Source organism: Neoarius graeffei, chromosome 21, assembly GCF_027579695.1.
Source record: "Neoarius graeffei isolate fNeoGra1 chromosome 21, fNeoGra1.pri, whole genome shotgun sequence".
In the NCBI taxonomy this organism is placed as follows: Eukaryota; Metazoa; Chordata; class Actinopteri; order Siluriformes; family Ariidae; genus Neoarius; species Neoarius graeffei.
The window spans coordinates 25,813,637-25,841,332 of record NC_083589.1 but is presented as its reverse complement, the minus strand read 5'-3'; the positions used below and the strand labels follow the sequence as shown (position 1 = coordinate 25,841,332).

General features: G+C 40.0%; 1 protein-coding gene across 3 annotated transcripts in view; it reads right to left on the bottom strand.

Moving 5' to 3' along the window:
* LOC132870054 (chemokine-like protein TAFA-2) overlaps window positions 1–27,696 on the bottom strand; it is a 158,968-nt gene that overhangs the window by 80,280 nt on the left and 50,992 nt on the right. For all 3 annotated transcript variants that reach the window (XR_009651049.1, XM_060903598.1, XM_060903599.1), the window contains exon 2: window positions 11,048–11,148. Coding sequence is in view for 2 of the 3 variants with exons in the window: in XM_060903598.1 (XP_060759581.1) it covers window positions 11,048–11,147 (100 nt within the window). In the remaining variant the exon portion in view is untranslated. The remainder of the gene's footprint in view (window positions 1–11,047; window positions 11,149–27,696) is intronic.

Here is a 27,696-nt window from a genome sequence, read left to right as displayed (position 1 = left end):
CGCCACAGAAACCACATCGCCAGGTCTCGCCTCATCTCCATAGCAAACATAGAAAATCAAAGATTTTCGCAAGTATGTTGATCTGTCCATTTGTCCATTTGTTTGTTGGTGCTTTAGCACAGTCATTTCTTGACCAATCTTCACCAAAATGGACAGGACAGCTCACTAGGGTCACACAAAGACATCATTAGTTTTTGGTGGGTCAAGGTCAAGATGACCAAGGTCAAATCTTTTAAAAACACCTAATCAGCCATAACTTATGTTTCTTTGTGATTTTCGCAAATATCGTGCTCTGCATGACTTTTTGTTTGTTTGTTTGTTTCTTACCAATATAACTCAAAAAGTAGTGAACAGATTTTGATGAAATTTGGAGGAAGGGTGGGCCATGGGCCAAGGAACAATTGATTGGATTTTGATGCAAATCTGGAAATGTATGTGCATCCAGGATCCTGATATGTATGCATGTATGCATGCATGCATGCATGCATGCATGCAGATCCAGTAATTTTGTTGTCTGTTCCCAGTGTAACTCAAAAGGTAGTGTACAGATTTTGATGAAATTTGGTTTATAGCTTTAGTATTATCCAAGGTTCAAGTGTTTTGATGTTGATAATATGTGGCTTGGCAGAGGTATAAAGGTATAAAGCAAAGAGATCCACGGACAATGCTGTATGCACAGCACTTCACGCTGCACTGACCCACTTGGAGCAGCAGGGGAGCTACGCCAGAATGCTCTTTGTGGACTTCACCTCGGCATTTAACACCATTCTTCCACAGCGACTGGCATCCAAGCTGGCAGACCTTGGGGTTCCACCACTCACCTGCAGCTGGATATTGGACTTTCTGTCAGGCCGCTCCCAGAGGGTCAGGCTGGGTTCCCACACCTCCGCTGCTCTCAGCCTGAACACCGGCTCACCACAGGGTTGTGTACTTAGCCCACTCCTTTACACCCTCTACACGTATGACTGTGTCTCCACCCACCTTAGCAACAAGATTGTAAAGTTCGCAGATGACACGACCGTGGTCAGACTCATCTCGGGCGAGGAGGGTGAGCTAGCATACAGGGATGAGGTGGAGCAGATGTCAGAGTGGTGCAAAGTCAACAATCTGCTCCTCAATACCACCAAAACAAAGGAGCTGGTTATTGACTTTAGGAAAAACAAAGCTGACATCCAGCCACTCATCAACAGGGCCTGTGTGGAGAGAGTCCCGGTGTTCAGGTTTCTCAGCATTGAACTGGAGAACGATCTAACCTGGAGTGCCAACACCAAGGAGCTGCTGAAGAAGGCGCAGTAGAGACTGTACTTTCTGAGAATCCTCAGAAAGAACTGTCTCCCCCAAAATCTGCTCCGGGCCTTCTGTCACTGCTCCATAGAGAGTGTGCTCATGTATGGACTGTGTGTATGGTATGGCAGCTGCACATCCTCAGAGAAGAAGGTGCTCCATAGGGTCGTTAGGGCAGCAGAGAAAACAATTGAGGTATTTCACCTGACGTCACAGGGTCACGTGATGCCCCGGTGTCCGCCATTTTGAACGTCAAGCTAGCTAATGTCAACAACAGTAGCTAGTATGTTACTGTAGCAATGTTTACGTTCAGTCATTTGGATGACTGTTAAAACCTTTCAGTCTCAAGTTTTTCCTTTACTGGATTTACTAGTTTACTGAGCTAGCGCGCTCGGGCAAGCTCAGTAAACTAGTAAATCCAGTAAAGGAAAAACTTGAGACTGAAAGGTTTTAACAGTCATCCAAATGACTGAACGTAAACATTGCTACAGTAACATACTAGCTACTGTTGTTGACATTAGCTAGTGCTAACAGCTAGCTGCTAGTACACTGCTACAACTACACCGACCCTAATAATACAGTTCTTGGTCATTGCCTGGTAACAGCAAATTTATAACGGGCCATGTCTCAACAGACTAAGAAGTTATTTCAATGACATTTAATAACATTTTGTTTATCCTGAGGACCGAAAGTAAATGAAAATGTGAACAAACCTTAGCTGTAATAAGATGGTGACCACCGGCTCCAGGGACGACCTGCTGATGTAGGCATGTTACCCAGCCTGACACAAAATATTTGTAGGCTCTTATACGCTTTCAGATCAATACCTGTGTATGGCGATCGGTTTTTAACGACATGGGTCATGTGAGCCGAAGTCAAGTAAAGACGAGGGCTTCGTGTACTTCCGTACGTCAGTGAACAATCCTGGTGGAAGCAGGTAAACGTCATTCTCTAAGCCTGCTAACCTCAATTTTTGCAAATACCTCTCCCTCTGCTCGCCCTGTAAATGCCCTATGTCGCTGGATAGTGAAGGTGTTTTCTGCATCTCGCTCCTTTTTCTTTTATGTTTTTCGTTTGTCGCCTTCCTCGCATTCAAACTGATTCGAGCCGTGCCGTCCAAAATGGCAGCATCACATGACTTGGTCATGTGGGTGAAATACCTCAATAGGCTGCCCCCTCCCCACCCTGGGACAGATTTACACCTCCAGATGCCGCAGGAAAGCAATGGACATTTCAAAAGACTCTTCACACTGTCTCTTCACACTGTCTCTTCCAGTTTTTGCCATCAGACAAGAGATATAGAGCAATGAAAACCAGGACAAACCACCTAAAAAACAGTTTTTATCCCAAAGCAATCATGGCTTTAAACTCAAATGTGCAATAGAACTGTTCTTGGCCAATGTGCGCTATATTTTTATATATATATATATATATATATATATATATATATATATATATATATATATATATATATATATATATATATGCGCTCCTCAATACCACCAAAACAAAGGGTCTGTTGTATGTTGCTCTGGATAAGAGCGTCTGCTAAATGCCTATAATGTAACTAATGGACTTCACCTCGGTGTTTAACACCATCCTTCCACAGTGACTGGTGTCCAAGCTGGCAGACCTTGGGGTTCCACCACTCACCTGCAGCTAGATATTAGATATTTGATGATATGTACAAATTTCATCAAAGTCTGTACACTACTTTTTGAGTTACACTGGGAACAGACAACAAAATTACTGGGTGTATATTTTTTCTTATCAGTGCGTGCAATCCGTGTTTATAGTCTGTTTTCCCATTTTACCAGTGCAACTCTGTATGCTTTACTTTATTTGTTCTCCCCTTTTTTCTCTTTTTTTCTTTCTATAACTCATAATGAGTCAACAGCACCTTCAATTTCGTTGTACCTTTGGAAAAGTGACAATGACAATAAAGACTTATCTTAGGTATGAACTCTACTGAGTGCCCTTCTAGTCACATTATAGGCATTTAGCAGACACTCTTATCCAGAGCAACATACAACAGACCCAGACCAGCCTGGGGAGCAGTTGGGGTTTAGGTACCTTGCTCAAGGGCACTTCAGCCATTCTTGCTGGTCCAGCGAATTGAACCGGTAACCTGTTGGTCCCAAAGCAGCTTCTTTAACCATTAGGCCATGGCTTCCCCCTATAACTTCACTATAAGTTAACACTGTCTCTGGATAAGAATATTATATTGGCAGACATTTTAAAATGTAAAAATGCATCACTGAGATGTTATCCATAGATATGTTCTAATAGGGCGGCATGGTGGTGTAGTGGTTAGCGCTGTCGCCTCACAGCAAGAAGGTCCTGGGTTCGAGCCCCGTGGCCGGCGAGGGCCTTTCTGTGCGGAGTTTGCATGTTCTCCCCGTGTCTGCGTGGGTTTCCTCCGGGTGCTCCGGTTTCCCCCACAGTCCAAAGACATGCAGGTTAGGTTAACTGGTGACTCTAAATTGACCGTAGGTGTGAGTGTGAATGGTTGTCTGTGTCTATGTGTCAGCCCTGTGATGACCTGGCAACTTGTCCAGGGTGTACCCCGCCTTTCGCCCGTAGTCAGCTGGGATAGGCTCCAGCTTGCCTGCGACCCTGTAGAAGGATAAAGCGGCTAGAGATAATGAGATGAGATGAGATGTTCTAATAGTAAATGTTTTTAATTATTAACACACACACACACACACACACACACAAATAAATCTAATGAAGCTGTAATATTTGAAGCAGATTCAGTGAAAATAAGCTCCAGCAAGCTACAAACACCAAAAGCCAAACTGAACATTTTTGCACTTGCATTAAGTTTGCTGATATGGGCACAGGATCAACAGATCCCATGAAACTTGAGATTGGAAAACAGACACAACAAACATATCAGACAGCGTTCTAAGTTTTTATTTAGTGCATCTAACAATATTATAGCAGTTTCCCTGAAAAAAGTATTTCATATTTGCACTTGTGCTGCAGTTCATGTGAGCAAATAAACTGCTTGTGATACAGTGACTTCTTCATTCCATTAGAAATACTGTATTATGTTAGTACTTCTATATTGTAGAAATAAATAAGAGAAACAAATGTCTGTTATATATCTATTAAAAAAAGGACATCTACTCATACAGTTGGGTTCATAAGTGTTTGGACAGCAACACTATTTTTGTAATTCACCCTTGTCCACCACCACACTGTATTTGAACTGAAGCAATGAAGATGTGATTGAAATGTCAACTTTTATCCTTAATTCAAGGGGTTTAACAAAAAATATTGCAGTAACTGTTTAGGAATTATAGCCTTTTTTTACACAATCCCTCTATTTTTGCAAGCTCAAAAGTAACTGGACAATTGTTTGGAAAGCAGCTTTGTGGCCAGTTTTGGCCTGTTTCCTCATTATTTCATTAAAATTAGAGATAAAAGGTTTGGAGTTGATTCCAAGTGTTGACTTTTTGCATTTGGTGGCTGTTAATGGCAACTCCCAATATGAGGTTCAAAGAGGTGTTGATGCAAGTGAAGAAGGCTATCATTAGGCTGATGAAACAAAACAAGCCTATCAGAGAGACAGCATAAACTTCAAGAGAGGCCAAATCAACAATTTGGTACATTATTAAAAAGAAGGAATGTACTGGCAAACTCTGCAACACCAAAAGGCCTGGAAGACCACGGAAGACAACTAAAGTAGGTGATCACAGAATGCCTAACTTGGTGAAGAAAAATCCCTTCAAAACATCTAGCCAAGTCAAGAACACTCAAAGAGGTAAGCCTATCAATGTCAAAGTCTACAATCAAGTGACATCTTCATGAAATGTAAATACAGAGGGTTTACCTCAGAATCACGGGCGATTGCTCTAAGACAACGAAGGAGGCTCAAATTCCTCTAAAAATGACGAACATCGTGTAGGATGAATTGTGCTAGGCTTATGTTATAGCCGACCTTATAACATTGCTATTTCAGATCCAGAATCATAGAAATATATGTACTCAACCCAACTACAGTGCGAAATCATTCCGTTATAACTTTCCCCAGTTCGCCTAATGTGTACGTGAGTTTTTCCCCCTCAGCAGCCCAGCCTCAGTGGATTGGGAGCTATGTGCTTATCAATCTCAAAATGCAAGACGATTATTGGACAAATACTGCGAAAATGCCCGCCCACGAGTCTCACGGACTCCCAGCCTCAATGGACTTCAACGGCATTTGGGAGCTATGCTCTTTTCAATCTCAAAATGGAAGACGGTTATTGGACAAATACTGCGAAAATGCCCACCCACGGACTCCGAGCCTCACATGGGAGGGACATGGCAGTTTCCGCGAGGAGACTGGTGATTGGTGAAAGCGGCCGGATATTTTCTTTGATGGACAGCTCGTTTCAACTATAGACAGGCAGCGGTACGGTGTTGCCAGATTGGGCGGTTTCCTGCCGAATTAAGTGCATTTTGGCGGGTTTTGAACATATTTTAGGCTGGATGACGTCAGCAGTATCTGGCAACATCAGTTCAGTCCCATGCGGATTCGCAAGTGCTGTGGTGTATTGTAAGACATCAGCTTACATTTCGATTTCATTCATTACATATGGTTTCTACCAGCTTTTTTAGTTTGTATATATTTTCACTGTAAATAAAGTGTAAATATAGTGTTGTCAAGTTTGCTATCTTAGTTCCAGAAATTTTGTTTATTTGTTTGTTACTGAACTTGAACTTGAGGGGGCTAGTCAGCTAGCAAGAAAGCTGCTCACGGATGCCAAGCATTGCTGATTTAATTTTGGCGAAGCCATTTGCCAGTCTTCCTTTCGAGGAAAAAATTAAAATTAAAGAGCAGGGTAGACCAACGCCTCAAATTGACTTGGTGAAAAAGGTAGGGAATAATACTCGTTCCTTTCAGCTCTCCTGGTACGAGAAAGTGAATTGGCTAACAGCAAGTGACCCACATCAACAACAGTAAATGGGCTACTTTAGTAATATGTCATGGATGGACCAAAAATATAGAATCTATTTAAAATGTTTATGCTGAGTATATTATATTGGGACCTGGCGACTTGTCCAGGGTGTACCCCGCCTTTCGCCCGTAGTCAGCTGGGATAGGCTCCAGCTTGCCTGCGACCCTGTAGAAGGATAAAGCGGCTAGAGATAATGAGATGAGATATTATATTGGAATATATGTTTTTCTGGATATGAACTAAACACCGCTACAATTTGGAAAACATTTTTAAACAAAAACACAGCCGAGGTCAATTTTTAAACAACATGCCACAATTTTAAAATATAAAATGTTAAAATATACCCCCCCCCCCAACACCACCATCATGTATATTGGACAGTAGGCTAATGGGCCAAAAGAACCTGTTATTTCACAGTTTATGACCCTGCCAACAATCAGCCAGATCAGAGGCAAGAGTATGGGCAAAATTGATGTTTTTTCTTTTAAAATCTGGAAATATCGTAACCGACCAGCCTCCCCTGTTTGAAAGACTACCAGCCGCCACTGCTCAGAATATAAACCACTGGGAACATTCCAGAACAGAAAGACCAGATTAGACTTTGCTAGAAAACATCTAAAGAAAAGAAAAGAAGAAGAAGCCTGCCCAGTTCTAGAACAAGATTCTTTGGACAGAAAAAAAAAAAGATTAACTTGTACCACAATGATGGGAAGAGAAGAGTATGGAGAAGGAAAGGAAGGGCTCATTATCCAAGCATGTTTTTCACTTACTGAAGACAAAACTGAAGGTAGAAAGACCCATAAACAAGCAGCAACTGAAGGTGGGTGCAATAAAGGCTTGGCAAAGTATCTCAAGGGAGGAAACTCAGAATACCAGACTTCAGGCAGTCACTGACTGCAAAGAATTTGCATCCAAGCGTTAAAAATAATCCTTATATTTATAATTACTTTAGTTATCCAATTCCTTGGAGGGAAAATGGAGGGACTATGCAAAAATTACTTTAATTCCTAAATGGTTTATGTGATATTTTTGTTAAACACCATGAAATTCTATACTTCAATCACATTTTACAAAGATGGAGTTACTGTCCAAATACTTATGGACCCAACTGTATATGAAAGTTTCAAATTTCAACTATACTATAGTGTTTGCGATCTTTACAATGACATGATGTACATGGTAATTAAATCAATGTTAAAGATTTAACAAGGAATGAAAAGTGCATATTATATGAATGTTGAACCTTCAGCAGATCAATATCTGCTGTTTGAATTGCACGTATATTCTCCTTCTTTCCATTTTGGGTCCAAATCTTCCGTCCAAACATTAAGTGCTCTCCAGAAGCTGTGCCTGACTTGAATGATAATAGATTTACAATTCCAGAAAAAAAAAACCCTGGGGAAATTACAGTGTACCAAAATTATCAGATGGAAATTGAACCCTTGCAAGCTAATTCGACTCCAGTCCCTGATAAGATGATGAGCATCTTGAGGACAAGCAAGCCAGAGCTGTTGCCAGTTTCCTGAATATGTGCGTCTCTAATTGGGACAAAAGCTGCCTGGCGGCTGCACGTACACTAGGTACACAGGGCTACTGAACTATTCGTCAAGGTAAGCTGGTTTCATATCGCCACAGTGTTGGGGGCACAATGGGCTACTTCTGTACTGCTGAGAGTGCTCAAAGGACGGATGGTTTACTTTAAAATGCTGTAATCTATTTTTCCAAACATAGATTACATTTTCCATTCATATACCACATCCTCCTATCTGTAGATGCAGCAATTAATTTCATATTAATGTAATAACATTTTCTTCACAATCATGCTAGTTAAGATAATTATGATGATGATGACATTCTCTATCTAGTCAATGAAGCCTCTAAGATTCTCCACATACCCAGAGTTTCAAAGAAATAGAGTGAGGAGGCAACATTTAGTCACTATGCACCAAAATTATGGAATTCACGGCCATTATCAATTAGAGAAGCTGAATCACTTCCTTATTTTAAAAGCCTATTAAAAACAAATCTTTTTACCCAAGGTCTCATCTCATCTCATTATCTCTAGCCGCTTTATCCGGTTCTACAGGGTCGCAGGCAAGCTGGAGCCTATCCCAGCTGACTATGGGCGAAAGGAGGGGTACACCCTGGACAAGTCGCCAGGTCATCACAGGGCTGACACATAGACACAGACAACCATTCACACTCACACTTACCTGTACGGTCAATTTAGAGTCACCAGTTAACCTAACCTGCATGTCTTTGGACTGTGGGGAAAACCAGAGCACCCAGAGGAAACCCACGTAGACACGGGGAGAACATGCAAACTCCGCACAGAAAGGCCCTCGCCGGCCACGGGGCTCGAACCCAGACCTTCTTGCTGTGAGGCGACAGCGCTAACCACTACACCACCGTGCCACCCCCATTTTATATTATTTTAATTTTTAAATTTCATTTTCATTATCATCCCTTCTTTTAAACTTGTATTTCTTATATTTTTTTATTTTCCCTGTTTATTTGCTTTCTCTATATCTTTTTTACTAAATTTATTTATACTACTCAGTCTATGTCTCAAATTAATTACTGTGTATAGCTCCTTTATTTTCATTTTTGTCTTGATATTATCTTATACGTGAAGCACTTTGAGCTGCATTTTATATCTGAAAGGTACTATATAAATAAAGATTATTATCTCATCTCATCATCTCTAGCCGCTTTATCCTGTTCTACAGGGTCGCAGGCAAGCTGGAGCCTATCCCAGCTGACTACGGGCGAAAGGCGGGGTACACCCTGGACAAGTCGCCAGGGCATCACAGGGCTGACACATAGACACAGACAACCATTCACACTCACATTCACACCTACGGTCAATTTAGAGTCACCCGTTAACCTAACCTGCATGTCTTTGGACTGTGGGGGAAACCGGAGCACCCGGAGGAAACCCACGCGGACACGGGGAGAACATTTTCAATGCTCGAACAATGCTCGAACCCGGACCTTCTTGCTGTGAGGCGACAGCGCTAACCACTACACCACCGTGCCGCCCAAGATTATTATTATTATTATTATTATTAAAAAACACTGTGATACATTTTCTAGTCAACAAATAATTACTTCTACCCTTTTCAAATGACTTCAGGGAAAATGTAAGAACATTACAATGCTATTCCGGCACTAGAAAATCCCCAGCAGTAATTAAAATACAGCACATACTGATTTATTTAACACATTATTACAGCCTCAGTAAGCATGCTATAGATTGGAATAGGATTGGAAGTAATTTGCCACCATCAGACTTGTGTGTCATATCATAGCAACTAGTGATTTCTCAGGCACACCCACAATGCATTTCTGCATTTTATACCAGTCGAGTGGATATAAGCCGTCATGCCCTGATAAAGAAGCATAGTGGCATACAATTAGGGTTTAATATGTTGTACAGTAATTTGTTCCAGCATGCATTATTCCAAAATATCGATCGAGAATTCCTATAGTGTGATCCATCAGACTGATACGTGTTCATTTATAAAGCAAAAAAAAAGACAACTGCAGTGCTAGCTAAATTTACTGCTGTGGTGTTTACCTTAATCAGACTGGTTGTGGAATTAAATTAGATTATTTATTGTACAATAATTCATTTGAGTAATGCCTCTAGAGTGCAGTATACCAGGAGTGGAAAATGAAGCTAATGATGTTTTCACTGTTTACCTGAAACAAGCTGCAAGCTGTTCACTGCAAAAAATTGAAAACTGAATTTGAGGAGAAAATTACTTAATACTAGTGAAGTTATCTTGCTGCATGGACAGATAATTTTACTTGACAAGACATCTTGGAATAAGTTAGTTGCAATCTAGAACTAGGTTTAATAATCTCAGAATTGGTGCCTTGTATTTTTCTAATAAGAAATACTAGATCGTTTCAACTATTTCCAAGATATTTTCACTTGCTAAGATGTCATTTTTGCAGTGTTTATACACTCTCTCTCTCTCTCTCTCTCTCTCTCTCTCTCTCACCAGCTATCCACCTGCTGTTTTATGCCATTATTTAATCAGCCAGTCCAGTGACAGCACAATGCATCAAATCATGCAGATACAAATCAAGAGCTTCAGTTAATGTTCACTATAAACATCAGAATGGGAAAAATTGTGATCTCAAAGTGTGCATGAGTGTTGGTTTGAGCCAGATGGACTGGTATTTCAGAAACTGTTGATCTTCTGGGGTTTTCACACATAACAGTCTCTAGAGTTTACACAGAATGGTGCAAAAAACAAAAAACATTGAATGAGCGACAGTTCTATGGGTGGAAACAAACACCTTATAAGAACAGCTGATAAGAGAGGTCAGAGGAAAATGGCCAGATTGGTTTGAGCTGCCAGGAAGGATATAGTAACTCATATAATCACTCTTTACAACCGTGGTGAGCAGAAAAGCATCTCAGCATGCAACAGCAGAAGAACACATTGGGTTCCACTGCTGCAGCCAAGAACAGGAATCTTAGAATCAAGAACAAGTTCCTATTAAAGTGGCTGGTGAGTGTATATTCCATGTGAAATAAAGTCAAATAAAATCTAGGTATATGATCATCCATAGAAATATTCTTCTATTGCATGCTATAAGAAGGCTGATTATATCATTTCAGGTGACTGAAATATCTGACTAGCTTCTGCTAGGTGATAAAGCCGTAATAAAGTGGCCAGTGAGTGCATATATATAAATATGGGAACTAATAAATCTTGTTCTAGGGACTATTGTGATTATACATGATTTTTGTTCTTAATCATGATTGGCTTGGAAGTTTTAATACCTAACTTTACACTCACCTTTATGTCCTGCAATGTGGATCGGTGATAGCAAGAGTGTGAGCATGCAGATGAGCACCAGAACTTGTGTGAAGGTCTTCTGCTTTTGTTTCTTAATCATCCTAGAGAGAGAGACAGAGAAAGGAAAATAATGTATCATTAACTCTAAAGAATCAGAACTGAGTTTATGAACAAGTACATTCTCATATGAAAGGAATTTGCTTTAGTGTTTGGTGCATGAACAATTACAATAATAATTTCGTAAAGAGATATAAATAGAATAAAAATATGAAGAAATCTAAAATATACAATTATAAAAGAAATAAATATATTTAAAGAGTATGTGCAATGGATTATTTCAATGACCAAGCTGTACAGTATGTCCAGGAACATACATAAAACAAATATATTATAAGGACACAACACCTTCAAAATTTGGAGAGGATCTGTAAAGAGGAGCGGACCAAAATCCCTCCTGAGATGTGTGCAAACCTGGTGACCAACTACAAGAAACATCTGACTTCTGTGCTTGCCAGCAAGGGTTTCTCCACCAAGTACCAAGTCATGTTTTGCTTAGGGACCAAATACTTATTCCACTCGATCAAATACAAATGAATTTATATCCTTTATATGTGTTTTTTTTCTGGACTTTTTTGTTGATATTCTGTCTCTATTTGTTAAAGTAAAAGTACCATAAAAATTATAGACCACTCATTTCTTTATAACTGGGTAAATTTACAAAATCAGCAGGGGATCAAATAATTATTTTTCCCACTGTATACATAAGATTTTTACGGAAAATATGCCACTCGTATTTTTCATACACGCTCCATCCAAGACATGGAGAAACAAAATTTTGACATAAATCTTTATATCTCACTCATGAGGAAATCAATGAATTGTTTTGATAAATTTGGGTACTTTTTGTTTGTGAATGTGTCGATATAATAAAAAGAAAATCACACACTGGCTTGAAGATATGAAGTTTATCTTCTCATGTTAAAAAAAAGTCACATTTTTCATATGAAACACATTGAAGATCTGAGTGACATATTTCCTGATGTTTCACACCGATGACGTCACTCTCAGTGTTTTCCCACTGACTAGACACATCTCATCTCATTATCTCTAGCCGCTTTATCCTGTTCTACAGGGTTGCAGGCAAGCTGGAGCCTATCCCAGCTGACTACGGGCGAAAGGCAGGGTACACCCTGGACAAGTCGCCAGGTCATCACAGGGCTGACACATAGACACAGACAACCGTTCACACTCACACTCACACCTACGGTCAATTTAGAGTCACCAGTTAACCTAACCTGCATGTCTTTGGACTGTGGGGGAAACCGGAACACCCGGAGGAAACCCACGTGGACAACATGCAAACTCCGCACAGAAAGGCCCTCGTCGGCCACGGGGCTCGAACCTGGATCTTCTTGCTGTGAGGTGACAGCACTAACCACTACACCACCGTGCCGCCCCGACTAGGCACATATTGTCAAAATATTTAACTGGTTCAAAATTAAAATTCTTTTGATTAGCTTGCATTTTTTTTGTGGATGTGTCCATATAATATAAAGAACAATACACTGTAATGTTACACAGTAAATGTATATTACACAGTACAAGATATGAAGTTTGTTTTTTCATGTTGAAAATATTTTCACTCATTGACTTTGCTCACTTGTGAATATGTTCACCACTCGAAGATAAACTTCATATCTTCACACAACTGTGGAATATCCTCTGTTTATGTACACTTTGAAAAAGACTAATGCATATAACTTAAGATGAAACTTTGGATAGTCTGTACATTTTTACTGTCTTAATAATGATGTAAGAATATAAGAAGAAATCTCACAAGCCTCATGACTCTTTTAAAACTTCTTTCAAATGTATGAAATGTAATGAAATCTCTCACTCATTCCCATTATTAATTAATTAATTTATTTATAATTATTTTTTTAATAAATACCGGTATTTATTAAAAAAATATGGTATAAGTACCAGTCAAAAGTTTGAACACACCTCATTCTCATTCATAGGTTTTTCTGTACTTTGACTATTTTCTACATTGTAGAACACATCAAAACTGTGAAATAACATCTGGAACATATATGGAATTAGGTGGTAAACAAAAAATTGTTTAAAAAAGCAAAAAATATTTTTACATTTTAGCTTTGCACACTATTAGCATTATCTTAACCAGCTTCATGAGGTAGTCACCTGGAATGTTTTTCACTTAACAGGTGTGTCTCATCAAAAGTTAATTAGTGGATTAATTTCTTGCCTTCTTGATGCGTTTGAGATCAAACAGTAAATAGTAAATAATAAAAAAATACAGTAAATAGCCCTATTCCACACCTGTAGTAATCCCTATTGTGTCAAAAACCACTCAACTAAGTAAAGAGAAATGACATCCATCATTAATTTAAGACATGAAGTGACTTTTAATTAGTAAAAATAAAGAAAACCCACTGAATTAGAAGCTGTGTCCAAACTTTTGACTGGCACTGTGTTAGCACCAGAGGTGAACTTCACTGTACTTAGCTGAAATTTCATTGCAGCTTCTTCTTCGTCTTTACCAACCCAAATACTGTATGTAATTCCTTTTTTTTTAATCCGTTAGGGAAAACAAATTATTCACTTCGAAACATCACCATACCCAAGTGAATTCTGTTTCATAGTAATGTCTAGCTTTCTCAGATGTGTGAATTTTGGGCTGTGCTCTGAGAAGAGTGTTGTATTTTTGCACCTCATGCAAGTAAAAGGTTTTGTCCCTGTCTCAGTGGAGAAAATGAAGTTGTCCTCTATATTCCTAAGGACGTGTCTAGATTACATATTCCATTACGTAAGTGCCAACAGTTTTTGAATACAACACTCCATTTTAGGATGTGGCTATAATTATTATTATTGACTGAATACGAAATGACTTTCAGATGAATGTTGTTGTTGTTTTTTTGTTTTTTTTTTAGATTATCAGATGTCTTTGCCTTTATAAAAATGTGAATGCAATAAGAATATCAGAAAATAAATTTGAATTTAAAAAAACATGGTCAGACATCAAAACGTGGTGGTATGTTATTTATGAGTATTTTTATGCAGGCTAAGAGGAAGGAGAAAAAAGGGAATATGGGTGACACTTAGGAAGCTAGTTAGTACACTAGAACAAAGAACCTTTTAGATTGTAGATCATGAAGCACTTTACAACAGTCACAGTAGCTAAAAGCTAGTCGCTGAAATTAGGCTTATTATGTCTGTATACGTGGTTTTGTTTTGGTTTTGTTAGTGATCAAAAGTAAACACTGGTGTATCTGGGACTATGGATGCTAACACAGTTCTGTGCAATCATCAGTCTGTGACAGAGCAAATGAAATAGTAAAACACAAGAAAGCAACAGTGAAGGCATTTAAAGATCCCAACAGTGCCGCAACTACAGATATGTCACCAGATATTGTAAACACAGGACAGAGGCAATACAATTCACCACGATGACAGTCCTTTTTATTTCATAAAGCTGGCAACTCTCTGGCAATTCGCATAAAGTATTGTGCTTGTTACAAGCTTGGAAAGGAAATCAAACAACATCTATTAACCAATAAGTCAAAAATGAACAACTTTGGAATTCTAATTGTGTTTGTTCATGTCCAAGGTACAAACATATATGAGGAAAAAGGTGCAACAGTGTCATTGCTTCCTGAAGAGACTCAGGAAAGCTCATCTATCTCTTCAGATATTGGCAAATTTCTATCACAGTACCATCAAAGGCATACTGATGGACTGCATCTCAGTGTGGTAAGGCATCTGCTCAGTCTCCGACCAAAAGACCCTCTAGCAAGTGCTGAGAACTACCCAACACATCACTGCTGCCCAGCTACCTTCCATCAAAAGCATTCAATAGTCATCATCAAGGACTGTTCATTCCTCTTCCATAATGTTGTAGTCAAGACCACCTAAACCAAGACCAAGTCACATTCAAGACAAAGACAAGACCAAGACTTTGAGGGGGTTGAGCTCAAGTCAAGTCCAAGACAAAAGCAGGGTGAGACCAAGTCAAGACCAGTACCAGACCAGTGTGTGTGAAGGGGTGGGGGAGGGGTGATGGCCGTTAACAGGAAGAAAATTTTCAAATTAGTAATGAGTCACATTATTGGTCGCATTTGAAGCAGGAAATTTTACATCCAATCACAGTAATGATTTGGGGTGGCACAGTGGTGTAGTGGTTAGCACTGTCACCTCAGAACAAGAAGGTTCTGGGTTTGAGCCCAGTGGCCAACAGGGGCCTTTCTGTGTGGAGTTTGTATGTTCTCCCCATGTCTGCATGGGTTTCCTCCAGGTGCTCCGGTTTCCCCTGCAGTCCAAAGACATGCAGGTTAGGTTAATTAGTGGCTCTAAATTGACCATAGGTGTGAGTGTGAATGGTTGTTTGTGTCTATGGCCAAGTTTACTTTAGACCGTATCTGTCTCGTTTTCTTCGCGGATGCACTGTCCGTTTACATTAAAACGCCTGGAAACACCAGGAAATGGGAATCCGCCAGGGTCCACGTATTCAATCCAGATCGTGTCTGGTCCGGTGCTGTGTAAACATTGAGAATACGCGGATATGCTGTGCTGAGCTCTAGCTGGCGTCGTCATTGGACAACATCACTGTGACATCCACCTTCCTGATTCGCTGGCGTTGGTCATGTGACGCGACTGCTGAAAAACGGCGCAGACTTCCGCCTTGTATCACCTTTCATTAAAGAGTATAAAAGTATGAAAATACTGCAAATACTGATGCAAATACTGCCCATTGTGTAGTTATGATTGTCTTTAGGCTTGCCATCCTTCCACTTGCAAGTGGTAAGTGATGCGCATGCCCGATATGCACTGGGATCACACACACAGCGGCTCAGTCCCGAATCACTGCTCGTGCGCTTCACTCGCGCGCTCTGTGAGCTGCGCAGGGCCGGAGTGCGCACCCACCAGAGGGCACTCGCTGTTCAGGGCGGAGTGATTTGGAGCGCAGGATGCCTGCGGAGCCAAGCGTATCCGTGTATTGGCGTTGCTGTGTGCACGCGAATCATGTATTGGCGTTGCTGTGTGCACGCTAATCGTTTTAAAAACGTTAATCTGATGATCCGCTGATACGGTCTAATGTAAACCCCACCTATGTGTCAGCCCTGCAATAACCTGGCAACTTGTCCAGGGTGTACCCTGCCTCTCGCCCATAGGCTCCAGCTTGCCCGCGACTCTGCACAGGATAAGCGGTTACGGATAATGGATGGATGGATGGATGGATGGATGGATGGATGGATGGATGGATGGACAGTAATGATTTTAACAAATAAATCAGACATTTAATGAAATCCCCACAGTTGAGGTCTTGACTGGTCTTGAAATAAAATCCCAAGTCGTCTGTGTCTGAGACCAAGACAAGACCGAGTAAAAATGCGGTCGATTCCAAGACGAGACCGAGACCTTCAAACAGTGGTCTTGAGACCAGTCTCAAGTACTACAACACTACTCTCCCATCCAGCAAGCGCTACAGGAGCTTTTGCTGCCACATCAGAAACAGCCTCAACCCCTCAGCTGCCAATCTCTCTTCACAATGGCACTAATCCCCCAACCCACCAAATTTGCACATTTTTCTACTTGCACCTCATGTTTATCTATACTGTAGGGCCTTTGCATACCATCCATTCATGTCATTGGATTTATATCTACTGATATACAGTTCTATTTGCATGTTCTTCTACTTGCAGCTTTCATTCAATTGTAATGCAGTGTCTTGAATACCATTCATTCACCTCACTGGATCCATGTTTACATATATCATGCCTTTGCTGTACATTGTCACTTGTACTTTATGGCTATCTTACATCATATCTTTGTTTAATTGTACTGTACCACAAAATTCTACATCGCTATGTGCACTTCTGATGAGATGTTAACTGTATTTCATTGGCTTTGTGCTTGTACAAATAATAATGGTGAATCAAATTGAATGTAAACAATGTAATGTTCTCCCCCTGTCCATGTTGGTTTCCTTCAGGTTCTCTGATTTCTGCTCTCCTCCTCAAAACATGCTAGTATGTAGTTTGGCAAAAATAAATTAACCATACAGCGGTGCTTGAAAGTTTGTGAACCCTTTAGAATTTTCTATATTTCTGCATAAATATGACCCAAAACATCATCGGATTTTCACACAAGTCCTAAAAGTAGATAAAGAGAACCCAGTTAAACAAATGAGACAAAAATATTATGCTTGGTCAGTTATTTCTTGAGGAAAATTATCCAATATTACATATCTGTGAGTGGCAAAAGTATGTGAACCTTTGCTTTCAGTATCTGGTGTGACTCCCTTGTGTAGCAATAACTGCAACTAAACGTTTCTGGTAACTGTTGATCAGTCGTGCACACCGGCTTGGAGGAATTTTAGCCCATTCCTCCATACAGAACAGTGGCGGCTGGTAGCCTTTCAAACAGGGGAGGCTGGTCGGTTACGATATTTCCAGATTTTAAAAGAAAAAACACATCAATTTTGCCCATATTCTTGCCTCTGATCTGGCTGATTGTTGGCAGGGTCACAAAGTGTGAAATAACAGGTTCTTTTGGCCCATTAGCCTACTGTCCAATATACATGATGTTCGTGTTGGGGGGGGTATATTTTAACATTTTATATTTTAAAATTGTGGCATGTTGTTTAAAAATTGATCATTATTGAAAGCAGCTCTTTGTCAGGAACCTCAGCAGTAACAGCAGAGTGTTCTGGAATAGGCACAAGCACTGACCTTGGGGAGCCAAACATAGAGCTGGGTGCCACACATTTCATTCAATGACACTTTCCCTATATTTTACTTATTTTGACTGAGAAATGTTTTATTGACAATTTTGATAACCCTTCACTTTTAATGCAGGTCTGTAGTGTGAAATGTTCTCGGCTGTGTTTTTGTTTAAAAATGTTTTCCAAATTGTAGCTGTGTTTAATTCATATCCAGAAAAATATATATTCCAATATAATATACTCAGCATAAACATTTTAAATAGATTCTATATTTTTGGTCCATCCATGACATATTACTAAAGTAGCCTATTTACTGTTGTTGATGTGGGTCACCACCATATCAGTATTATTTAAAAGAAAATTCTGCCCTCCTTTCTTTTTCTAGAAAATGTTCAGTTACCCTGTCATACCAGGTGGGAGTCAAGAGGCATGGCCAACAATACATTTTCCTCGTCACTGAACTTGCTGTTAGCCAATTCACTTTCTCGTACCAGGAGAGCTGAAAGGAACGAGTATTATTCCCTACCTTTTTCACCAAGTCAATTTGAGGCGTTGGTCTACCCTGCTGTTTAATTTTTTCCTCGAAAGGAAGACTGGCAAATGGCTTCGCCAAAATTAAATCAACAATGCTTGGCATCCGTGCGCAGCTTTCTTGCTAGCTGACTAGCCCCCTCAAGTTCAAGTTCAGTCACTCAAATAAATGAAATTTCTGGAACTAAGATAGCAAACTTGACAACACTATATTTACACTTTATCTCATCTCATCTCATTATCTCTAGCCGCTTTATCCTTCTACAGGGTCGCAGGCAAGCTGGAGCCTATCCCAGCTGACTACGGGCGAAAGGCGGGGTACACCCTGGACAAGTCGCCAGGTCATCACAGGGCTGACACATAGACACAGACAACCATTCACACTCACACCTACGGTCAATTTAGAGTCACCAGTTAACCTAACCTGCATGTCTTTGGACTGTGGGGGAAACCGGAGCACCCGGAGGAAACCCACGCGGACACGGGGAGAACATGCAAACTCCACACAGAAAGGCCCTCGCCGGCCCCGGGGCTCGAACCCAGGACCTTCTTGCTGTGAGGCGACAGCGCTAACCACTACACCACCGTGCCGCCTATTTACACTTTATTTACAATGAAAATATATACAAACTAAAAAAGCTGGTAGAAACCATATGTAATGAATGAAATCGAAATGTAAGCTGATCTCTTACAATACACCACAGCACTTGCGAATCCGAATGGGACTGAACTGAAATTCACCATTGTCTGTCTATATTTGAAACGAGCTGTCACTCAAAGAAAATATCCGGCCGCTTTCACCAATCACCAGTCTCCTCACGGAAAGCTTTGCCATGTCCCTCCCACTGTGAGGCTGGGAGTCCGTGGGAGTCCGTAGGCAGGCGTTTTCACAGTATTTGTCCAATAATCGTCTTGCATTTTGATATTGAAAAGCGTATAGCTCCCAAATGCCATTGAAGTCCACTGAGGCTGGGCTGCATCGCGTTGTCACGAGGGGGAAAAACTCACGCACACATTAGGCGAACTGGGGAAAGTTATAACGGAATGATTTCGCACTGTAGTTGGGTTGAGCACATATATTTCTATGATTCTGGATCTGAAATAGCAATGTTATAAGGTCGGCTATAACATAAGCCTAGCGCAATTCATCTTACACGATGTTCGTCATTTTTAGAGGAGGCTGAGCCTCCCTCGTTGTCTTAGAGCAATCGCCCGTGAAACAGAACAGCTTCAACTCTGGGATGTTGGTGGGTTTCCTCATATGAACTGCTTGCTTCAGGTCCTTCCACAACATTTCGACTGGATTAAGGTCAGGACTTTGACTTGGTCATTCCAAAACATTAACTTTATTCTTTTTTAACCATTCTTTGGTAGAAAGATTTGTGTGCTTAGGGTCATTTGTCTTGCTGTATGACCCACCTTCTCTTGAGATTCAGTTCATGGAAGATGTCCTGACATTTTCCTTTAGAAACACCATTGTTGTTCAGTGTTCTCCTGATGGTGGACTCGTGAAGATTAATATTAGCCAATGTGAGAGAGGCCTTCAGTTGCTTAGAATTTACCTTTGTGACCTCGCCGACTATTACACGCCTTGTTCTTGGAGTGACCTTTGTTGGTCGAGCACTCCTGGGGAGGGTAACAATGGTCTTGAATTTCCTCCATTTGTACACAATCTGTCTGACTGTGGATTGGTGGAGTCCAAACTCTTTAGAGATGGTTTTCTAACCTTTTCCAGCCTGATGAGCATCAACAACGCTTTTTCTGAGGTCCTCAGAAATCTCCTTTGTTCGTGCCATGATACACTTCCACAAACATGTGTTGTGAAGATCAGACTTTGATAGATCCCTGTTCTTTAAATAAAACAGGGTGCCCACTCACACCTGATTGTCATCCCATTGATTGAAAACACCTGACTCTAATTTCACCTTCAAATTAACTGCTAATTCTAGAGGTTCACATACTTTTGCCACTTACAGATATGTAATATTGGATCATTTTCCTCAATAAATAAATGACAAAGTATAATATTTTTGTCTCATTTGTTTAACTGGGTTCTCTTTATCTACTTTTAGGACTTGTGTGAAAATCTGATAATGTTTAAGTCATATTTATGCAGAAATATAGAAAATTCTAAAGGGTTCACAAACTTTCAAGCACCACTGTAAGTGTCAATAAATGTATGAATGTGTGTATGCATGCTGCCCTGCACTGTACTGGTATCCCATCCAGGATGTATACCTGCCTTACACCCAGTGTTTCTGGGATAGCTTTGAATCCACAGCAACACCCTGACCAGGACAAAGGAGCAGTCATGGCAGAAGGGTTCGTGACACAGCCTTGGGCCCAAAAGGTTGTTGGTTTGATTCCCTGGACCAGCAGGAAAATCCATGGCTAAAGTGCCCTTGAGCAAAGCACCTCATTGCAACTACTCTCTATGTTGCTTTGGATAAGAGTGTCTACTAAATGCCTGTAATATAATAAAGCACCTACAGCCATGTAAGCCATTTTTATTTATTATTGGGGGGGTCTCTTGCTAAAAACAAATGTTGGAATGTTGTTACATACATGCCAACCTATACGGAATGTCCGTATTTTATACGGATTTGATTCAATAAACGTAGTATACGGGCGTATAAATAAAGTTATACGGATTCTTTAAAAAAACTTCAATATTTATTTAGAGCTATAATCAATTCCCACGATGATAAAAGAGTGCATAACATTTACAAACGTATTGTACACCACAGACAGCCAGTAAAGAGTCTTATGAAATCGCGCGTTATCTTGTGGTAGCGAGACTTCGTTCCACTTTTGATCATGCGCACACCGCATTGCGAGAATCCCGCCAATCGTGAAGTCATAGACATATAAACATAGACGCCGCCTTCTGCGTAGAATCATACGTCATCCTCGCCGCCATATTGGATGTGGCAAAGTGGAGATCCTTCAACCGTCTCTGGTATAGCGTCTAGACAGTAGCCGAGAATAAAGATGCCTCATTCATGCGCTGCGTTTAACTGTACCAACAGGTTTACCGTCCAAACGAGATCACATGGGATTACCTTTCACAGGTGAGACTGGAAAAATACTTTTCATTGTATTTGGTCATTATAACGTAATTTTACGAACAGATTTTTCTGACTTTGTGGCTAATATGAAGTCTCATGCATAATAGCCGCTCGGTGAAACCTGTCTCCAAGCAACGAAGTATTTCCTTCATAACTACGCTGATAACACTTTGTGTTTTTGTCAAACATTGGAGCTTTGTATTCATTCTGAAGGTTTATTGTTATTAATATTGAATAAAAACTAACTGGGATATATCATTGTTAATTATCATTCAAATTTTTGGTAAATTATTTTAAATTGCATCTTATACGGATTTTATAAGGGAAATACGGATTTTGGAGGTTGGTTATACAGGTTTGATTGACTAAAGGTTGACATGTATGTTGTTAGGTATAACTGACTACTGATTCAAACTGAATGTCAATACATCAATACCCACTGTAAGGGTTGAAATATTGCTCTTAGGAATGTGAAGCAACCTATCTCATGAAAACTATGTATACATATATTTTTAAAAGCAATATGGTATTGTTTGAATTTTATACAAATGAAGTTGTACCAAAAAAAGTTTTAACCCCACCCCCTTCCCCAAACCTTAACCTTTATATATTTTCAGATGACATAAGTCATGCAAATTGCTCCAAATTTACAAGTTAGACCATTTGGTCTAAAAAAAATGTCTAAAACATCATTTTCACTGTCAGTGCTGGATCTCATTCATCTTCATTCCACTTCTCCTGTGAGAAACATAGAAATGGAATAACACTACGTCTTCTTTTTACAAACATTTTGCACACATTTTATAGTTTGTTCATGCATTTGTCTTTATCCACACTGTATTCACTTTGCTCTTTTAACCCAAGAATGATTGCTATGGTTGCAAAGTGAGCAAAACAGAACACATCTCGGCCACTTCTCTGAGCTGTAGAGTTGGCTACCCCATGAGCTATTTTCTTTTCATCAACTCCTTCTCCCACAACAAATTGAACAGCCACAGGCCAATGAGCACAGTTCACAACACAGCTTTGACCTTGGCAAACTACGTATATCAGCTGCCTCAATGCAGAGGCTTAGGAGTGAAAAGTCCACAATGGATGGACCAAAAGTTACACAAAAGAAAAACAGAGAATTTTTTTTAAAAATTACTGGGGTAGTGACTGAGAGTCATTTTTCTATACACTGATCACGAAGTCAGAAATGATGATACTTGTGCAAAATTTAAAACCAGCAGCAACTGATCAAATATCTGTCTATTGGATATTGTGATTGGACAATGGAAAAGCAGCAGAGACATACAACAAGCAATTTCATTTCATTAAAATAGTGTCACAGGATATCCATTAGAATTATCCAATTAGTATGATAAATAAAAGATCATAAAAGAAAAATTAGTACAAAGTACAGTACCAGTCAAAGGTTTGGACACACCAGTGTTGTAGTCAAGTCACTAAACCTCAAGTCTGAGTCCAGTCTCAAGTCCCCTGTGTTCAAGCCTGAGTCAAGTCTAAGTCATTTCAGAAATTTTTGAGTCGAGTCCACTATTGATCAAAGTCGAGTCCAAGAACAAGATTCCAACCGCACCATTTGACGGTGGTTGCTGCTGCCTTTATGTGAAACCGTCTCTGCTGCTGTGTTGGACTAATGTTACTGCTTGACTGTCCCATTTTAGTTAATAGGCTACAGATAAAAAGCTTGTTCACAAGCCCCGCCCACTATCAACAGGGTACATAACATGAGAGAGGGTTAACACTAGCTAGTTCATCGCTCAGCAAGCCCCGCCCACTATCAACAGAGCAATGAACATAGTGTGTCACTTCCTTCTCTGAGTGGAGTCTTACCAAATGACGACTGAAGTTCGAGATCGTCCCCGTCGTCTCCTCAATAGTTCTTCTACATATGGAACACACAGCAGTGCATTTTTTCCCACTGCACAAGAAGTCTGTATAAGCAAAGTGGACAATCGAGGGGTATTCTCTCCAGGCATTTTAGCGCCATTAATGTTAGTTTGTTCTTGAACATGATGCATGAACAGATGAATGTGCATTCTCTTGCATAAAAGTAGTACAAAAATTAATGTAGATATAAATATCTTATGCCTAATAATTATGGCATGTTACAAAAAAATAAGACAAAATTGAGTCCTCATCTCCAATTTACGAGTCAGAATGCAGTTAATGCATGAGTCCAAGTCTAAGTCCGAGTCATCAGTCCTCAATTCCAAGTCATGAGTCCTTAAAAATAGGGTACAAGTCAGACTCAAGTACTACAAGCCTGGGACACAACTTCTAATTCAATGTTTTTTCTTTATTTTTATGAATTAAAATACACTTCATGTCTTAAAGGAATGATGGATGTCATTTCTCTTTACTTTGTTGAGCGGTTCTTGACATGATATGGATTACTACAGTTGTGGAACAGGGCTATTTACTGTATTTATTATTATTATTATTATTTGATCTCAAACACATTAAGAAGGCAAGAAATTAATCCACTAATTATCTTTTGACGAGACACACCTGTTAATTGAAAAGCATTCCAGGTGACTACCTCAGGAAGCTGGTTAAGATAATGCTAATAGTATGCAAAGAGTCGTCAAGGTAAATGCTGGATACTTTGAAGAATCTAAAATATGAAACATTTTGTGTTTTTTTGTTGTTGTTGTTTACCACATAATTCCATATATGTTCCATATATGTTATTTCATAGTTTTGATGTCTTCAATATTGTTCTGCAATGTAGAAAATACAAAATACAGAAAAACCTGTACATGAATGAGTAGGGGTATAGAAACTTTTGACTGGTACTGTACATATCATGGGTTACACTAAAGAATGATATAGTTTATATAATTACATTTGTATTTCTTATATATTTTAGTTATTAATGAAGTGTTCCATCACAGTGAATATACTTTTTGTGAAGTGAATATTTTCAGCCATTGTGCTGTGATCTTCTTTAATTCTCTAACTAATAATGATCAGTGACATGGCACTAGAAGCAGACTCTATATGCACCTTGTTGCTACTTCTACCAAATTTTACAGATTAAAATTACTCATAACTCTATTTCAGAAATCGACAGGCTCTTCTCTCTTGCTGCTTAAAGAACAATAGTTACTTGCTGAAACATACAAATAAGGGGGAAACATTTCCATGTAGTCTTTACACAGGTAACTATTTCTTCATATTTACCAGATTTTTTTTCTACACTCTGGAGGCTGGTAATGACTTTCCAAAATGGTACCTCATGTTTTTCTGCACTCTTTAAATATTTAGGAGGGAATGAATGAAAAAATGTAGCAGTCATATAAGGCTGATTGAAGATGTGTCTCTTTGCTTAAGGTGTTGACTGTAGCAGAAGCTGTTGGTGAACCGATGTTGATGAAGAGAAAAAATAAATTAAAGGGAACAAGAAAACAGAGTCATCTATATCCCCTGCCCTATATACCAACTATATACCAAGTTTCAAGATATTATTTGTCATGTTTTTCAAGTTCTGCTGCAGGAAACCAACCCTACCTCTTTACACTGACCTCAGCAGCCCATGGCATAAACCCACCGGACCTTTGGTCCAGGTGAGCTAAAAATTAAAATTTCTCACATTTCTTAGTATCAAAAGGCACATATACATTACTTAATCAACACATATACCAACTTTCAAGACCATACCACTCATACTTTTTCAAGTCCTGCTCTGGAAACAAAACCTACCCCGAAGATTAACCTGAGAGACTAAGTCTGAAATTGTTTCCATGGAAACATGAAAATTAAAATTTCTCAAATTCCTTGGTATGAAAAGGCACAGGCGGCACGGTGGTGTAGTGGTTAGCGCTGTTGCCTCACAGCAAGAAGGTCCTGGGTTTGAGCCCCGTGGCCGGCGAGGGCCTTTCTGTGTGGAGTTTGCATGTTCTCCCCGTGTCCGCGTGGGTTTCCTCCGGGTGCTCTGGTTTCCCCCACAGTCCAAAGACATGCAGGTTAGGTTAACTGGTGACTCTAAATTGACAGTAGATGTGGGTGTGAATGGTTGTCTGTGTCTATGTGTCAGCCCTGTGATGACCTGGCGACTTGTCCAGGGTGTACCCCGCCTTTCGCCCGTAGTCAGCTGGGATAGGCTCCAGCTTGCCTGCGACCCTGTAGAACAGGATAAAGCGGCTAGAGATAATGAGATGAGATGAGACATCAGAGATATGACAAAATAGAGGAATGAGTACAAAGTTAATTCATAGAAAAGCCATTTTTAAGGCTCTAACACAGCTTCTAGAAAAATAAATAATTTATATATACTAGTCAAGTCAACTTTATTGTCAAATATGCTATACATGCTCGACATACAGCAGAGATGAAATATCAGTCCTGTCTGACCCATGGTGCAAACAGGCAATGCAAGAAATAAAAATAGAATAATTGAAAAAAACAGACAATATAAACAGTATAAACACACTAGCGACTTGCCCAGGGTGTACCCCGCCTTTCGCCCGTAGTCAGCTGGGATAGGCTCCAGCTTGCCTGCGACCCTGTAGAAGGATAAAGCGGCTAGAGATAATGAGATGAGATGAAAAGGCACATCTGCGTCAACTTGTTAACATGTACACCAAGTTTCAAATCCTTATCATGAATAGTTTTGGATATATGCTCCGGAAACGAACATTGCTTTTAGAAACTAAGTCAAAATCTATTTTCTATGTAAATATTTGAAAAATACTTTTTTTCAAAAATCCAAAATAGCAAAAGGCACCAGTTCACATGTTACTTGAGATGTATACAAAGTTTCATGAAGATATCTTCAGTAGTTTTAAAGATCTGGCCCATAAACGAAAACGTGACCAGACGGCCAGATGGACAGACGGACAGAACCCATTTCTATATCCCCTGCCAAACTTTGTTTGGGTGGGGGATAAAAAGACAAGGTTCCTCGGATGAACACTATAATTCAGCCAAAGTAACATATCAGACATTAAAGTATTTCATATTAATTGGATTTCTTCTGTTTGTGTAGCACAGTGTCATATAGTGGTGCTTGAAAGTTTGTGAACCCTTTAGAATTTTCTATATTTCTGCATAAATATGATCTAAAATATCATCAGATTTTCACACAAGTCCTAAAAGTAGATAAAGAAAACCCAGTTAAACAAATGAGACAAAAATATTATACTTGGTCATTTATTTATTGAGGAAAGTGATCACACACACATATACAGGTATAGGCGGCACAGTGGTTAGCACTGTCACCTCACAGCAAGAATGTCCTGGGTTCAAGCCCAGGGGCCGATGAGGGCCTTTCTGTGTGGAGTTTGCATGTTCTCCCTGTGTCTGTGTGGGTTTCCTCTGGGTGCTCCAGTTTCCCCCACAGTCCAAAGACGTGCAGGTTAGTATAACTGGTGGCTCTAAATTGACCGTAGGTGTGAATGGTTGTTTGTCTCTGTGTGTTAGCCCTGCGATAACCTGGCGACTTGTCCAGGATATACCCTGCGTCTTTCCCATAGTCAGCTGGGATAGGCTCCAGCTTGCCTGCGACCCTGTAGAATAGGATAAAGCAGCTAGAGATAACGAGATGAGATATATATCATCTCTTTCATCCTGAATCATTCATTGAAAAACACTGACAGGTGAAGTGAATTACATTGATTATCTCATTCAAACAGCACCTGTCAAGGGGTTGGATATATTACAAGAGAACAGTCAGCTCTTGAAGTTGATATGTTGGAAGCAGGAAAAATGGGCAAATGTAAGGCTCTGAGTGACTTTGACAAAGGCCAAATTGTGATGGCTAGATGACTGGGTCAGAACATCTCCAAAATGGCACATCTTTTGGGGTGTTCCCGGTATGCAGTGGTTAGTACCTACAAAAGTGGTCCAGTAGCTCTTCTGTGGAATTGGATCATATGAGCTAGCCTTTGTGCCCCATGTGAATCAGTGAGCCTTTGACACCCATGACCCTGTCACCAGTTGTCCTTCCTTGGACCACTTTTGGTAGGTACTAACCACTGCATACCAGGAACACCCCACAAGATGTGCCATTTTGGAGATGCTCAGACCCAGTCATCTAGCCCTCACAATTTGCCCCTTGTCAAAGTTGTCCAGATCCTTACGCTTGCCAATTTTTCCTCCTTCCAACATATCAACTTCAATAACTGACTGTTCTCTTGCTGCCTAATATATCCCACCTCTTGACAGGTGGCATTGTAATGAGATAATCAACGTGATTCACTTCACCTGTCAGTGGTCATTTTTAATGTTATGACTGTTCAGTGTATGTGTGTAATGGCTGAGCATGTTGTATATTTTTCTTGGAACCAAATGTCCCCATG